The 15,709-nt window shown below is 54.0% G+C and overlaps 1 protein-coding gene across 2 annotated transcripts; it reads right to left on the bottom strand.

The window, feature by feature from the left end:
• Positions 1 to 283: 283 nt before the first annotated feature.
• On the bottom strand, positions 284 to 15,352 carry SNRNP70 (small nuclear ribonucleoprotein U1 subunit 70). Of its 2 annotated transcripts, none has more exons than XM_016122415.2 (10): positions 15,150 to 15,352; positions 14,276 to 14,432; positions 12,840 to 12,902; positions 12,672 to 12,726; positions 8,237 to 8,301; positions 8,021 to 8,083; positions 7,063 to 7,144; positions 3,804 to 3,905; positions 1,178 to 1,265; positions 284 to 1,069 (listed from the first exon to the last, which is right to left on the bottom strand). In XM_016122415.2, exons 2-10 carry the CDS (start codon positions 14,420 to 14,422, stop codon positions 445 to 447), a joined length of 1,290 nt encoding a protein of 429 aa, XP_015977901.1. In that variant the 5' UTR covers positions 14,423 to 14,432; positions 15,150 to 15,352; the 3' UTR covers positions 284 to 444. The 2 variants fall into 2 exon arrangements, with proteins under 2 accessions (XP_015977901.1, XP_015977899.1); XM_016122413.2 differs by having other exon boundaries at positions 284 to 1,096; positions 15,150 to 15,350.
• Positions 15,353 to 15,709: the final 357 nt, after the last annotated feature.

Raw genomic sequence — 15,709 nt, 5'->3', positions numbered from 1 at the left:
TACTTAAAGACCCTCCACCACAGCCAAGTTGCGGGTATGGACAGCGCACAATGTGTTGAAGAGGTTTAAACTGTGGGGGGAGGGGCAGACCAACACTAAGGGGTCAAGGACTGACACAATGGCCTTCCTCACTCCATTTAAATAGTTCTGGTATACCTTGGTACCCCCAGGCTTACGTTCTAGGCACACCCTGGAACACACACCAAAGTAGGGTCATCCAAGTCAGGTGACAACCTTCTGAGGAAAACCTTAAATGGTGAAGAAGAAACCAAGGTGCCCAACATCAACAGGAAATTAATTTTATTTTTAAATCCAAAGGGCCAGAACAAATAAGGAGACTCCTACCCTTAGCTGGCAAACTTAGGTGATGGCCAATGTAGGGGAAGAGGAGGACAGCAAGGGGCTGGTTAGGAACACGTCCAAACAACAGGTGACAGGCCCTCTTCACTCTGGCGCAGCCTCCATCAAATACCCGTTCTCTGGAGCAAGGTACCCGTCGCCTCCCTCGGACTCCATGTACATGTCTCGGCCATCGTTGCCCAGACCCTCCAGCCCGTTGTCCTGGCCGCCACCACCCCCACCTCGGGCCTCATCCCTGCCCCGCTCCCCACCCCGCTCCCCCCGCTTGTGCTCCCGATCCCGGTCTCGGTCCCGGTCCCGGCGCCGCTCTCGCTCACTCCGGTGGCTCCGACGTCGTTCCCGGTCACGATCCCGACCCTTCTCCTCGGGGCCATCAGGGCCGTCGGGACCCAGCTCCCCAGGAGGCCCATCGTCAGGAGGCGCGTCGCCAGCCTCGGCCGGCTCTGCCATGTCTCCGCCACCCCCGCTGCCACGCAGCTCCTCCTTGCGCTCGCGCTCCCGTCGTGCCCGCTCCCGGCTTCGGCTGCTTCGCCGCTTCCGGTCCCGGTCCTTGTCCTTGCTCCGTTCCCTGGAGCGCCGCCGCTCATCCTTGTCACGACTCCGGGAGCGCCGCCGCCGGTCCCGAGAGCGGGAGCGTCGCCGTTCTCGCTCCTTGTCCCGTTCGCGGCTTCTCTCCCTGCGCTCCCGCTCCCGGTCCCGATCCCGGTCCCTGTGGGGAAGTGGGGAGGGGCCCGGCCTGGGTGAGGCGGGCAGAGGTGTGTGGCAGGGCTCCCCCAGGTGACTGCCCCCTTCCCAGGAAGCCGGTGCCCGACCTCACCTCTCATCATAGCGGGAGGTGTCATCCCGACCAGAATGCCGGATGTTCACATCGGCCCCACCTCTTCTGGTGCCACCAAGGCCACCTCCTGGGGGAGGGGCAGACAGACAGAGAGAGGGTCAGCGGGGCTTGGACCGCAGGAAACCAGAAGCATCCAAGAGCAAAGGGCAGGACGCCATCTCTGCTGGTGACTGTGGGGCCAAGTACTGTGAGAACACTTTGCCTGCACTCTCTTAATGTGCTTTTGAAATCTGCTGATTCCCAAAGTGCTAGCCAGAAAACACATGTCACTAGGCCCCAAAGCTCGTGTTCTCAACCTGGTGCGCCGCACACAGTCTCCTCACAAATCATCCTCACCCGAAGCCACAGCCATCTTCCTAACTGAAGCTGTGCTCCCGGCTGGCCTAACGGCCCCCTGCTGCCTGGAGCCTGCAGGGGTTGGCATCTGCCGGACCAGCGCACAGACTGGTGCACGGACCGCGGGGCCCCGCTCTCCACGTTCCAGGCACTTTTCAAACTCCTCGCACTCCCCATCTCCGTCCTGCCCGTTTTAGGGGCTGATTGCCTTTCCCCAGAATCCACGTTCCTCGTCTTGCTCACGCCTGCACACCGCTCACACGTCAACCCGAACACCGCCTCCTCAGGAAGCCGTCCCTGACCGACTGGGTCACAGGCCACTCTCCACTATGTCCTCACAGGCCACACACGTTCCCCCCACAACATCAGCTGCAGTCTCGATTCCAAGCGCCGCTGCTTCACGGCCGCCTCCCCAAGCGGCATGTGATGGGCCGTGGGGGGCGGGATGGTGCCTGGCTTTGCTCACTGTAACCAGCATAGGGTACGGCACCCAGGACACAAAGGTCTCTGTGCAGCAGTCAAGCGACTGACTAAACCACCCTATGGAGCAGTGGATAGGCCACTTTTTCAGATGGGGAAACAAACTCAGATAAGGCCACTTGCCCATGGTGACCTGGCAAAGAAAGTGTAGGGCTGGGACACACACTCTCCTGCAGCTCCGTCCCTGGAAAAAAACTGCAGAATGGCAGGCTGGGTGATGGATGACAGCAGCGAGGGTGGCAAAGGAAAAGGCTGCTTGGGTAGCAGAGACATTCAAACAGAAACAGGCACTTGACCAGACATCTGCAATGTCACAGGCACGGACGGAGTGGAACAGTAGAACAGAGAAGTGTTTTCCATTTTCAGGTGACGACCCAGCAGTGGATCGTGTCCGTATGGATTGCAACCAGTGTATTAGAAACAAAACAACAGAATACGACAGTAGTAGTAGTATATGCTGCCCTTAGAAAAGATAAATTACTGTTCAATAAACCTTTTGTATGCATTTTTGCATACAAAAACTGGGTCAAGATCACCATCAAAAAGTTTGAATGCCAACCAAACTAGAAGATTCTGGGACTCCAGGACTCTACCACAACAGGCAATAGCAGACTCTGAAGAACCCACTCCACCCAGAGAAGCCAGAGAACAAGGATGAATCTGTCTTTCAAGTTCAGAGACTTGGCAGATGAGTGTGTGCCCTTCCCAGCACAAGATATCGAGAGTGAGAAAAGTGGGCTGGGAGGCAAGAATGAGAGCAGAGAGCACTGGAAGCATCTGAGGTGTCTGCCCATGGAAGGCTATCTTTCCTGAGAGCTGTCACTCACTCTCACAAGAGTCTGTCCTCAAAAGGCATGTTTGGACGGCAGGACCTCAGCGCTAGGTCCAAGCCAAACGCCACGCCGATCAGATCCACCAACCCCGAGGCGTGCAGAGACTCATTCAGGACTGGGTGTAAAGCGGGGGGCTGTGGAACGCCACGGCAGGCCCGAGCAAGGAGACACAAAAGAGACCAGTCTGCAGGGCCAGCAAACAAGACAGAAGCAAGCGGCAAAGAAACTAGAGGTGGCTCTTGACAGTTTTAAGGCCTGGCTACCAGGTCCTCCTGAGGCCCACTGGCATCACATGTCTCTGGGCTCCAAAAGACACCCAGAAATCTATACTGAGAACTCTTTTATACTTTAAAGAAACTCAAATGTATTTCTGATACTTGCAATGAAATAGAACTTGACTGAGAGGATCAATGACTAGAGACAGTTAGGGGGACTGAATATATGCAGCTCTGAGGGCAGAGACTGTCCATTATATATTGCTCTTAACTAGAAACCTGGTACACAGCTAGTGATCAAAGGCATTTGCTGAATCACTGAACGAATAAATGTGCAAAAGCAGAGTGTAAGCAGATGAAAGTGACATCTACAGGGCCCACCATGTGCTACTGGCCAACCTGGGCATCTGATGTTGACCTCAGTAAACTCTGAGATTATTCTCAGTTTCCAGGATGAAGAAAATGAGGCAAGAAGAGGGAAAAGCCACCAGCTAGTAAGTGGCATTTGGTCCCAGTATCAGGCCAGTGCTTCTGCTTGTACCTGGTAACCCAGAATTAGAAGACAGATGCAAACAACACGTGATGATGAAAAACGATGAGCTGGAGAGGGAGGGAAGACATGAGCAGCTGCGGGGGAGTGAGAAACGGAAGACAGAAAGCAGCAGAAGATACAGAAGGAGGTGAGAATGAAGCCACCAAGCGCGCAACCCTCAGAGCCCACCATGGGCAGGATGTGCTTACCCAGCCGCCGGGGCCTCCAGCCCTTCACAGTCCGGCCCCTCTCCACGTCCACGAGGACTCTCCTGCCATCAATCTTCTTGCCATCTGCGTGCTTGTAAGCGGCTGCAACAGATGTGGGGAGGGGAAGGGGAGGAGTCCCCAGAGGGTGCGCTAGTCAGGACAGAGGCCAGGTCCGCAGCACCCAAACCCCACACATCCCCATCAAGGCACTGGCACTCACGCACGCACGCACGCACGCCCACCAGACAGCCAGGCAACTGACGGCCAGACCAACCCTCTACCAGCCAAGGAGGGGCCTGCTCCATCTCAGCATCTGCTTTCTTGTCACCCCCAATCACTATTGGGGGGGGTCAAGACCACCCCAAACTGACAACCCCTGGCTCCCAGGCCCTTCCTACTCCCAATCGACAGAGCAGCCCCCTCCCGCGAAGGTGGCCAAAGTCGCTGCAAAGAAACCGGAGGTTAACTTAAGTCTGGACTCTGCTGCAGGGGAGGGCTCCTCCACAACCCCAGGCATGCACCCTAAAACAATAACGCTGGGGGAGGAGGCCCAGCTGGGCCACTCCGCACTCCAGTTCACACCGTTTTTTTCTGTTACTTTCTTTGGAAGGGGGGGGTGAGGGTGAGCATAGGGTAAACAGACATCAGAACAGAAAATGAACCAGAACGGGTGGGAGAAATCTTTAGGAGATGGCAGGGAGCGGAAGGGCAGGTTACGGTGCTCCCAGGAGGCCTGGAGGGGCCCCCTACAGCAGGCGGGGCAGAGGGAAAGTGGAGGGAGGCATGGGAGACGTGCGGTGCTAAAAGTTCCTGCCTTACCTGAGACGACCAACTCTGCCACCCAACCCCGGGGCCCAGCCCATCTCTCCCTCCACACCCCCAGCTCAACACGTGCTGGGCAGCCAGCCCCAGCTGGAGCCTCTCAGAAAGGGTGAGTGAAGGGGGAGATGCAGGGAGAAGTACGTTCCCACTCATGAGCAGGGCACAGAGAACGGCAGGCCCAGTGCCCTGGCCTGTCTCGCATGGGGGCTGTTGAGAAGGCCAACAAAGTCCGCTTCCCTCCCCCCAGCCCTAGCCTAGGGGGTTGTCCTCAACCAACCACAATACCCTGCCCCACCCCAGCCCGCTCCCCCCCCAAATAACAACCAGAGGAAGAGAAAAAGGTGCCATTTACCGATGCCGGCCTTGCGGGTGTCCAAACCGAGCGGGATGGGGGGGGCTCGGCAACTCCTGGGGGCCTGGCGAGGAGGCGGGCTTCCCGGGGGGTGGGGACACGGGACCGCTTACCTGGAGCCCCCAAGCTTACCTGAGCACACGCCCAGACCCCACACCCACCACCATGGGATCAGCTAAAGCTACAGGGCAGGGCAATGGCGGGTTCTAGGGAACCACGGTAAGGGAGAAGAACCACATCTCCTGCACCACCTGGAGACAGGCAGAGGAAGTGGTGGACCCCAAAGAAACCTCATGGAGGCTTTGAAAGAAGGGGAGACAAGGATTAATGTCAAGTTTGGAAGTTGGAAAACTCTGGACCTATTTTGTTTGAATTTTAAAAGAAGGCTGGAGAGGCCTTGGAAACCCTGTCCGCCCTCGCCGTTCCCGAGTCCACGCCAGACTAGGCACACGCCCCGCCTCCCGCAGCACATGGAAGGACTTTTCCTCCTCGAACTCCATACTCCCTCCCACTGCCTGCTCCAGCCCAGAGGCTGGCACACAAGCGGACAGCCTCGGGGGTCCAGGAGATGGAGTGCTGTCCGTGATCCGAGAAGGGGCCACTTGGCCCCTGAACCCAGAGGAGAGTCAGGGAAGGAATTTTAGGGACCGGGAACAGTCAAGCAAAGAAACCCTGCTCTGGTTCAGCGTCCCAAACCCCGGCAGAGGCCCAGCCCCAGAGGAACAGCAAAGAAAACGTGTACCATGTGTACTGCTAGGCCTCTCTCTCTTTCTCTCTCTCTCTCTCTCTCCCTCTCTTAGGTCTCCAGACAGTGGAAGAGTCTTAAGTGAACCCTCCAGCACCTTCAGCTGTTTGCAGCCTGCTGCTTACCCCGCCCGCACCCCAATCCTTGATTCCATGCACTCTGGAGAGCGGCCAGGCACCACAGCACCTCGGGGGCCTAGACCACAAGGCAGAAGGAGTGGGGCAGCACACCCCAAATCTAGCAACCAAAATGATTCTCTGGGGCCACAGTAACGGCCCCACGGAAGGTGTGGGGGAAGGGAGCAGAGGGCTCCACACAGAGCCCCGGCCCTAACGCACCCGCTCTGCAGTACGCCCACCACCTCGCCGCTGATGCCACGAAGCCAGGTAGGTCGGGCTGGGTGGGACCCAAGTGGAGAGGCCCACTGCCTTTCCCATTGGGGTTCATCCTTCCCCTCATGGGGTCAGCAGGATTATCAGGGGTCAGAAGGGACAAAGGACACCCAAAAAAGGAAAGGGTTCTGGGTGCGGGGAGGCTGAGGGGCGCCTAGGGATGGGAGGAGGGACACCTCGCTGCTCCTGAGCTGCCTGGCTAAACTGGGCTGGTGTGCAGTGCTGAGTGATCTTACCCATGATACAAACCCTTATACCAACCATACACTGAGGTGTTGTAAGGGGAGCGTAAGCATCAGCTGCAAGCCAGCTGCGTGGTGGCTGCAGTGACAATAAGAACAGTCAATTAATATGGCGGCCCCTGGACACGCCGCAGCCATGCCCGCCCCCACCCACCCATCCCTGCCCATGTGGATGCCGCCGCAGCCTCAAAGGGGGCTTTGGAGTTGTGGGGACAGGCGCTGAACACGCCTACCAGCCCACTGCCCACTGAGGAACAGGGTGGGGGGCCAGGGGTGGGGAGGCGGAGGGTCGGGTGGCCCAGCACTGCTGGGGGAAGAGAGGACTAGTTCAAAGGCCAGTCCTGATTCCAACTTGGCTGCCCCCAACTCCGGTGGGGTGATGGGGAGAGGCTCCCCAAAATCCGACCCCTCCCCCCACCTCTAGCTGGCCCCACCCAGTTCCCTCCTTGCCCCTGAGGTTCAACGTGTGACACTTACCTCCCCAGGTTCACACACACACACACACACGTTGTGGGGGATTTTGGTTTTTGTTTTTAAAAAACACGTATACAAAAAAAAAAAAAAGATATATCAGAAACAGAGGGAGAAGAGACATTGCTAATGTCAGGTTTGGCAGGGTGGGAGGTGGGGACAGACGACAGGAAGGGGCTGGGGCAGCAGAGAAGAGAGAGGGTCAGAGGGCAGGGCTCAGGCGGGAGGTACTCACAATGCATGTCCCGCTCGTGTTCGTACTCGATGAAGGCGTAGCCCCGGGGCTTCCCTGACCGCTTGCTGTACACCATGTGTATCTGGGAGTGCAACGGGCAGAAGTTAGTCTGACACAAGGAACCCTCGTCCCATTAACCACACAGACTGCGTGCCAGGCCTGGGCTGGGTGATGCCAGCGACAGATGCCTCGGCCCACTGTCCTTCAAGAGCCCAGAGTGACTGATGCTGTAACAGTGCTGGGCTGAGCAGTTCACGTGCACGGTGACCTCACGACTGCCCAGAACATTCAAATGACTTTTGAATGAAAATACGTCATTTAAACATAAAGCTTTGTGCTGACACAGGAGTCGGCACACGTTTCCTGCTGAAGGCCAGTCTCTGTCGCAGCTACACAACTCAGCCTCATAGCAGCAGCAGCCAAACAACAGTAAAAGAACGGGTCAGGCTGAATACCTACGACACGTGTTTACCCAGAGCTAAGTGTGCAGTCTGCCAACCCCTGCTTCAAGTCAATGACAAGCAGTCATCAATTCCTTCTTTTTCTGTTTCTCCTCTCTAATTTCTCCTCTCCTTCTACCCCTGACCTATGGATGCTGCCTTTTCCCCTTAAGAACTGGATCTCTGAAGGCGGGGCGTCTCCTCCCACAAGCTCGCAGCGTGTACCCAGAGCCTGGCACCCCTGGTGTACAGGCCGTGGCTCCACCTGGGGCGTGAATCCAGGACCTTACATGTGTAAAGCAGACATGCTAACCACTACACTATGGAGCCACCCCGCAGTCATCACTTAACTGTTCTTCTGCCACCCAAAGCTGCCGGTGGAGAAGTGCAGTCAGCATGTGAGCCGGGCCACAGACTCCAAGGCCCTGGAATGATGCACTGCGTCCTCCGGGCAGCGACGGCCTTCTCCCTCCCTGCACACGCCCCCGATTCAGAGACCCTTGCCCCAGTCCACTCACTCTTTTGATGGGTCCATACACCTCAAACTCTCTCCGGAGCTTGGATTCTGTCGTGTCATAGTTCTACAAGAGAGATACAGAGTTAAGGAGGAGAAGGGAGTTGTCCCAAAGCCCTGAGAACATTCCAGGGACCTAGCCTATTTTCCTCTGTCCCACACCCAGGCTCTCAGCAGCCTGGGCTCCAGACTCCTCTGGGGTCCAAGGCTTGGGACTCACCACTCTAGCCACAAAGAGAGTCTTGAAGGCATCGCCCTGAGCATTGGGATCATTGTGAGGGTCCCCTGTGTAGGAAGAGAATTAGTAAATAAAAGGTATCGCCCTGAGCATTGGGATCATTGTGAGAGTCCCCTGTGTAGGAAGAGAATTAGTAAATAAAAGGTATCAACAGTCCCACGTAACAAGACAGACATAGACAAATGGGCAGAGGCCTATTAGAAGAAAACTGTCAGTGACCTGGAGACCTCAGCATGCCCAAGCCCCAGATTCCCTAAGCTCAGCAGCCTTAATCCAAGTGGCCAACTTGTGGTGGTGGTGGTGGTGGTAGAGGGGGTGGGGGGTAAGGCTGACGTGTTCAAGAGAACAAGATAGGGGAGAACCAACTGCCACCTGAGACCCACATGCCCTAAGGCCCTGTCCCTCCCAGCACTGAGAAACAACAGCCCAACTGGGCATCTCTGGACAGGAAGCCTGATCCCCTCAGATGCTGAGATCCCTCACCGGAAGGGCCACAGTGCCACCCATTGGCAGAGCCAGCTACTGCAGCCTGTGGGAAAACCTGGTACCAAGCAACCCTCCAGGGAAGAACAGAAGCCTAGGAGAGTCCAAGCCCTGCTTTGTTCCCTTCACCCTGTGGCCTCAGGGGGGAACCCAGACCCAAGGGCTGGTGCTAGAGGCTCACGAAAGGCCCATCAGATTAGTCCTCCCAGCCTTACTGCCACAAGGCCACTGAGGAATAGCCACCTCCACAGACAGGAGCCAGAGTCTACTATAAAACCAACTGCATGGGTGATTCTGATGGGTCAGACTTAGGAAGAAGTCCTTTTCACCAAGCATGGTGGCCCCAGGACACACAATGGCCCTTAACGCCTGCCAGGGCCCCAACCCTGCCCAGCACAGAGGCGGTACTTCTTCTACGACATGGGCTATCTCAGGAGAACTTGGAATCTGAGAAAAGGAATAACAGTAATCCTGAACATGCATACGGTCTAGACATGGTGCTGAGGCTGAAAATTACGCACCATCATTTTGCAAATGGAAACAGACCATGAGGCATGGAAGAGGGCGGAGCGCAGGACTAGCCGAGACTAAGCCCAACTTTACATCCCAGCTTCGCCTCCCAGCCCAGGTGTTCTTCCAACTAGCAGGCCCCAAGGCTGAACCCATGGGCACTAGCTTCTCAGGAAGTTTTAGGAGTTGCAGAAGCCAGAGAAATCAAGTCAGATATTTTCTGTGAAGGGGTTTGGCTGCAAATACAAACTAAATTCCAGATGACTTTAAGACTGGACCCAAATGTAAGGGACTAACTACTCAGGAACTGATGGCAGTCTCTGAAGACAATTAATTCCATCTCTATGCCCACCCGCCTCAGCTCACCGCCCCCATCACCTCACCCTCTAGATTGCAATTTTCTGTGCTCAGGTCTTAGTCTGCACAGGGTCACTTTCATCCATCCATCCAGCAGGTATTTGTTAAGCACTTGTATGTGCCTGGAACTGTTCTACATGTTGGGGATTCAGCAGCGAACAAGATGAGAACGACCCTGATCCTCCTAGAGCGCATATGCTAATGGAGGGGGCTGACAGCAAACGGATGCCAAAGAAACCGTCTACTTCTACCAAACAATGCCAGAGAAAGAAAGAGGAGTTTCGATGGGACGGTGGGGAAAGGTCTGAGATGATTACATCTGACCAAAGACCTGCTGTGTGACAGCAGCAAAGAGAATACAACTTGCCAACACCAGGCAATAGGTGGCCTAACGCATGTGGCAGGAACAGGAGAGCGGGACCACCCATCACTGCCTGGGGAGGCAGATGAAGGCCAAACGGCCTAGAGCTGTGAGCCTCTTGATAGGTGGCCTAACAGTGCCCCACAGCCAAAAGGGCCGGCCACAGGCCACTGTGAGTCCCTGTAGCTCCAGCTCACCCAAGGGGTCCAGGAGTCTGACTAAAGGTAAAAGCTAGTATAGGTGAGCTAACGATACCCACGTTGGGGGACAGTGCGCCAGTCAGCATGCACACACGACCACCCACACACCACTGCACTCCAGTCTGCTGGCAATGCTCCCCTTGGGAAATCCTTGGTTGTAGGAATTCACTTTGAGCAGGGGCTCAAAGGACTGGACTGAGGAGTTGGAAAACCGCATCAGGCTTTTAGACGGCAGAGAAAGTAGCTCAGAACTCCCTCTTGGCAAGCATATTCGGCCTCAGCAAGTCTCCGCATTCTTCATTTTAACCCTGCCACCCATGGGAGCGGTGAGAAATCAGTAACATGAAGTACATCAAGTGCTCAGCAAGGGTCCAGGCCCTTCGAATGGTAGCTGTTAACTGTGATGAGGCACAACAAGCTTCTGCAGTTGGGAACAGAGGAACCCTACTGTACTGGACCCATTCTTCTCCGTTTCTTTTCTATTACGGAGAACAAACATTTGAAGTAAAGAATAGCATAATGAACTCCCATGACCTAGCTTCAGTTTCTGCTCTACAACCACTCTGCCAGAGTATTTTAAACCAACCCCAGATACTTCATTTTTGTCTCTAACACAGACCTGTTAAAAAGCCATAACCACAGTACTGTTACTACATCTTAAAAAGTTAACATTAATTCCTTGACCCAAAACCCAGTGTCGAGAGCTGTTTCAAAACGGGACTTTTATAGTTAAATCAAGATCCAAACAAGCTCCGCATTTATCATTTGCTTGATAGGTCTCTTGACTCTTTAACCCATGTGGCTCATTCCTTGTCCCTTTTTTCTTGTCATTTATTTGTTAAAGAAACTGGGTCACGAGTTCGTCCTACACAATTCCCCCCATTCCAAACATGGCTGACTGCATCCTCGTTGTGCCTTTTAACATGCTAGGATCCCGTTTTTAAAGTGTGGAGAACAACCAAGGGGAGAAGTGACTTACCCAAGGTCATGCAGCTCTAAGTGGCAGAGGCAGGATTTGAGCTCACGTGGCTCAGACTATAAGGCCTATGCCCTAAGAGATGACCTGAAAGACTCCCCAAGGCAACTGCTACCAGCAATTCTGTGTGCCACGCCATGCAGGAGAAGCTGGGACAACAATGGTGAGCAAATCCCATCCAAACTCTGCCCTCTTGAAGCACTTGTGAACCAATGGTGCAGACAGGTTACTTATCAGTGAGCCCCCCTGCAGACTGAAGGGGCCAACCCGCAAAACTCAGGGTTTTCAGCGTATAAGGAGACTCGACCTGAGCAAGGCAGTCAGAAAAGGCTTCCTTAGGAATAACAGCTGAATTGAGATAAGGACTGTTACACGTAAACCAAGGTATCAGTGACACTGTGGGAACAGCCTGGGCAAAGGACCAATGACCAGAGACCATGTGGCAAGGATGAGGAATGAGAAGAGGCCGGCGAGGCTAAAGCAGGGAGGGGGGCATGATGTATGACGAGTCTGGAACAGTGGGCAGGGGACTATGGTCTTTGTGCTAAACAAAAAGTTGCTAGCAAAGAAAGGGACATTCAGAATTGCACTTAAAAAAGACCCACAGGACTTGGTGGGGGCAAACATAGAAGTAAAGCAGTTAGATTGTCATTATGCGTCCAAACAAGAGACCTGAGCGGTGGTGGACACAGAAAAAAAGTCGACCTATGACATTTAAAGAATAGACATAGGTCTTGGTGACAACCTGGGAAAAGGGGGAAAAGGTGTTAAACAAACTGGGTGGCAAAAACTGAAGTCTTGCAAAGCCAGATGGCCGTGTCCCAGGGAAGAAATCCAAAGACCAAGTTGGCAGGGAGAGGACATCCTGAGTCTGGGATGCCTTTGAGGCCTCAGAGGACGGCAGCTTCGGCAGCTTCAGTGACAGCGGGTCTCAGAGAGCTCTCGGCTACATACTCAGGTATTTAGATGGCAAAGATTTACATTAGCACCCCAAGGAAATGTGCTACTCCAGGGAATAAGGTTCAGAGTGAAGTGATTCACCATGGCCTCAGGGCTGTAGGTGGAAAACCCAAGTTTTCTAACTGGGAAGCCCTTGCTCTAACAACAATGGGCCGTGTGAGGTTGTGAAATCTGGTGAATGGCTACTATGTACCAAATCCATCTGTACCTAGAAGGGATGAAATATCCCCAACCCAAGCATCAGGGTGTTAAGGGGGAGCCAGGACTGCCTCACTTGTGGGACTTCACTGCTTTAGCTTGTGATATACCCAGCTGGGCAGTGGCAGTTCCTGCAAGAGGACCCCCTGCAGTATGCAGCCCAAGGTACCAAGGCTCTCCCTTCTTGTCAATTCTTAATCCACACTTACCCGCTTAACTGCCTAAAGTGAACATAGTGCTTGGCAAATAGTGGGGGCCAAAATGTGAACTGACAACCCACTTTTCCAAAACAGGGTCCTGGGGTTGATCTGGGGGAGAGAAACACAGGAGTTTAAAAAAGAAAAGACAGGAAAAAAGGAAAAAGAGACTTACACATTTTTAGCTCTGTCTCCACTTCCTGCTGTCGCCGCTCAATCTTTTCCCGTCTCTGTCAATAGAAAGACAGACAATTGAATGCAGATCTAAGTGCCCTGATGTCAAAGAACATTCTAAAGAAAGCGGCGAAAAAAGACAAAGGCCCAGGAGGCAAAAATTACATACCTTTCTCTCCATGCGTTCCTCCCGAGTTTCTGCTCGTGTTGGAGGAGGGGCATCTCGAGGATCCTGGGAAAAAGAAGAGAGGTGACAGGGCGGGAAGGACTAGGGGAAATAACAAACAACACCCATCCAAGAAATAATGAGTATCTCAGCCATACACTCCGGCCACGCACAGATGCAAGCAAGCAAACAAGGACAGTTCCCAGGCCAGTGGACGCATGGGAGTGATGAAGATCAAAACACGGTCTATGGACCAGTGCTACCAGCAAACTGCTACAGGTCTGTGACAAGAGAAGTCCAGAAATCGGGAGTAAGCAGTATTCAGAAACTTCCTCAGCAACATGACAGGAGAGTCTTTATACTCATAGAACTTAATAAAATATTTGTTTTCTATCTTCCAGTCTCTCTTTAAAGATGCCAGAAAAATAAAAATAATTCTTTTGTGTTTACTAAAAGCTTCAATTTACAATGGACTTGTCTCTCATCACGGATCGGAATCAGAACCAGGCCTGAAGCCAAAGGAACTGAAAGTGTAGTGCTCAAAAACAGAAAACGAGACACCCTGTAAGGGCCAGGGCAGTCGCTGGTCTCAGCAACCACTCATCGAACAGTAACTGACACAAGACCCGCATCACTAAAAGGTGCCCCTGGCCTGCAGCCGTTATTTTAATTGGCTAGTAACATTTCTCAACTCCGGTTCACTGAAGGCGGCAAAGCCTAGCAAAGGGCCAACCTCCTGTTACCTAACTTCTGCTCTGCGACATTCTCCACCTCCAGCTACCATTCCCCTAGGATGCCAGAACTTTCCTTTTTCAACTTCTGGCTATGTGCCAGCCATTTCTCAGGTATGCTTTGAAACACCTTAAGAGATAGATATTGTTATCCCAATTTTAGGAGTGAAGACACTACGGCCCAGGAGCCTGAGTCATGTATCTGTGTTTACCCAGAAGGTGCATAGCTGAGATTCTCAAGCTCTTGGTTTCAAGCACCCTTTCGCATAGTGCTAACCCTTTATAAATATCACCCTACTAATGCCAAAATGTAAACACAATAACATTGATATTTGCTGACCAACAAACCCCAAAACACGTTTCTAAATATCACGAGGAAAATAATAATTTCCCTTGCTAAAAATGAAGAAATCAATGCACTAAGAGGAAACACTATTTATTTGTCCAAGGTCACACAGCTGGTATATAGTGTGTGTACCATAAGACTTGAGCATGAATCCTCAACTGCTAATAACTGAATTTACACAACCCCACAAGGGATATATTGTCAACCCCATTGAAGACAGGGAAACTGAGGATCATAAAGAATCAACCACCTGCCTTGCCTAAATCACACAGCGAGAAAATGGTCCGACTGGACTCCCAAATCCAGAAACACCCCCATACATCGGAAACCCAAACCACTCTAAATTTTCTCAGCAAGCTCACCTCAAATTCTCGGATGTAAGGCGCAATGCCACAGTAAGGTTGATTGTGGTGTTTCTCATGGGGCAGTTTCTCCAAGGGTGGCAGGTACGGGATGGGGTCACGGGGAGCAAAGAGGGCCAGAAGGTTGGGCGGCAGGAACTGAGTCATCTTGCCAAGTCTGGGATCAGAAGCAAACCAGCCTTAAGTTACGGTGGGCGGTAGAGGTGAAGCCCGTATAACCCTTTACTCCCCAGAAAAAAGAAATAGCAACAAGGTCTCGGTAAGGACACAAAATGATCCTATATCACAGGGGAAAGTAATAAGATCAGACTGAGAAAGCAGGTTCTTGGGAGAGGGTTATTGTGTGGGTGGGGCAAGGTCCGTCAGGGAAACAATGACTGAACGAGGGTTTCTAAGCAGAGCCTCGGAGTCCTGAGCAATGAACTGTGGGCATGGGAAGTTCCCTGGGGGCTGCTGAAGAAATCGAGTTCCCTGACGAGGGCGGTCCAGCGCGGCGGCTGGTGGTCCGGCACTTGGAGAACAGGATGAGGGTAGCAGGTCTCGATCAGCGGGAGAGAGTCATAATTAGCAAAGCCCTCCAGCCAGGCGCTTGCAGGTACCAGAACTGGACCGCGAAAGGAATTCTGGGTAAGGGTCCGGGACACCGCAGAAAGGGGAAGAAAAAAGAGGCAACACACCGCAAGGGCCTGTGGGTAAGGGTCCGCGGGGGCGCCGTGGGAAGAGGGCCTAAGTGCCCAGGGAACTCTGGATAAGGGGTGCACAAAGGTGCGGTGGCGTGGGAAGTGGGCCCGGCCGCGGAGAAGAGACCAGGGCCCACCGCAAGGTCTTGTGGGTAGCAGCCCCGCACCCGAGGAGGCCCCTCAGTCACACTCACCGGCCGCGCGGCGCCCTCCTCGACCTGGCGACGGTACGGGGGCTCGCGGCAGCTGCGGCGGCCCCTCAGCAGCAGGGACTCCTGCTCTGGCTTTGACTTCAGCGGCGTCCGCGCCCGTCTGCGTCCGTCGCCCGCCCAGCGCGCGCACCAGGCCGCTTCTCAGGAGCCCGCGCGGCCTCGGCTCGCGACAGGGGCAAAAGGTGAACCGGCTCGAATCCCTCCGCCGTTCGTACTGCGCACGCACCGCGTGATGCCAGCACTAGCCACACATTGGGATTCGGCGCTGCCGCAGGCACTGCGCACGCGCGCGGGCACTGCCCCGCCTTTGAGCACCTTTGAACTCCTTTGCCGCGGCAAGCTGATATCTGCAGTGCGCACGCGCGTTTCGCACCCAGCGGTTCCCCTCCACCTCGCGCAGTGGACTCCAACCGCCTCTGTCCGCGAGACTTTTCTCAATGCTCCGCCCCTTTTCCTAACACTTCCCGGATTTGCGCGCATGCGTGGGAGGTGTGTATTTTGTGTACCCCTCCGCCATCTGGAAAAAAGTCCCTATGTTAATA

Source organism: Rousettus aegyptiacus, unplaced genomic scaffold (assembly GCF_014176215.1).
Source record: "Rousettus aegyptiacus isolate mRouAeg1 unplaced genomic scaffold, mRouAeg1.p scaffold_m13_p_14, whole genome shotgun sequence".
Taxonomy (NCBI): Eukaryota; Metazoa; Chordata; class Mammalia; order Chiroptera; family Pteropodidae; genus Rousettus; species Rousettus aegyptiacus.
Note: the sequence above shows the minus strand (reverse complement) of the source record. Positions and strands in the feature narration are given on the sequence as shown.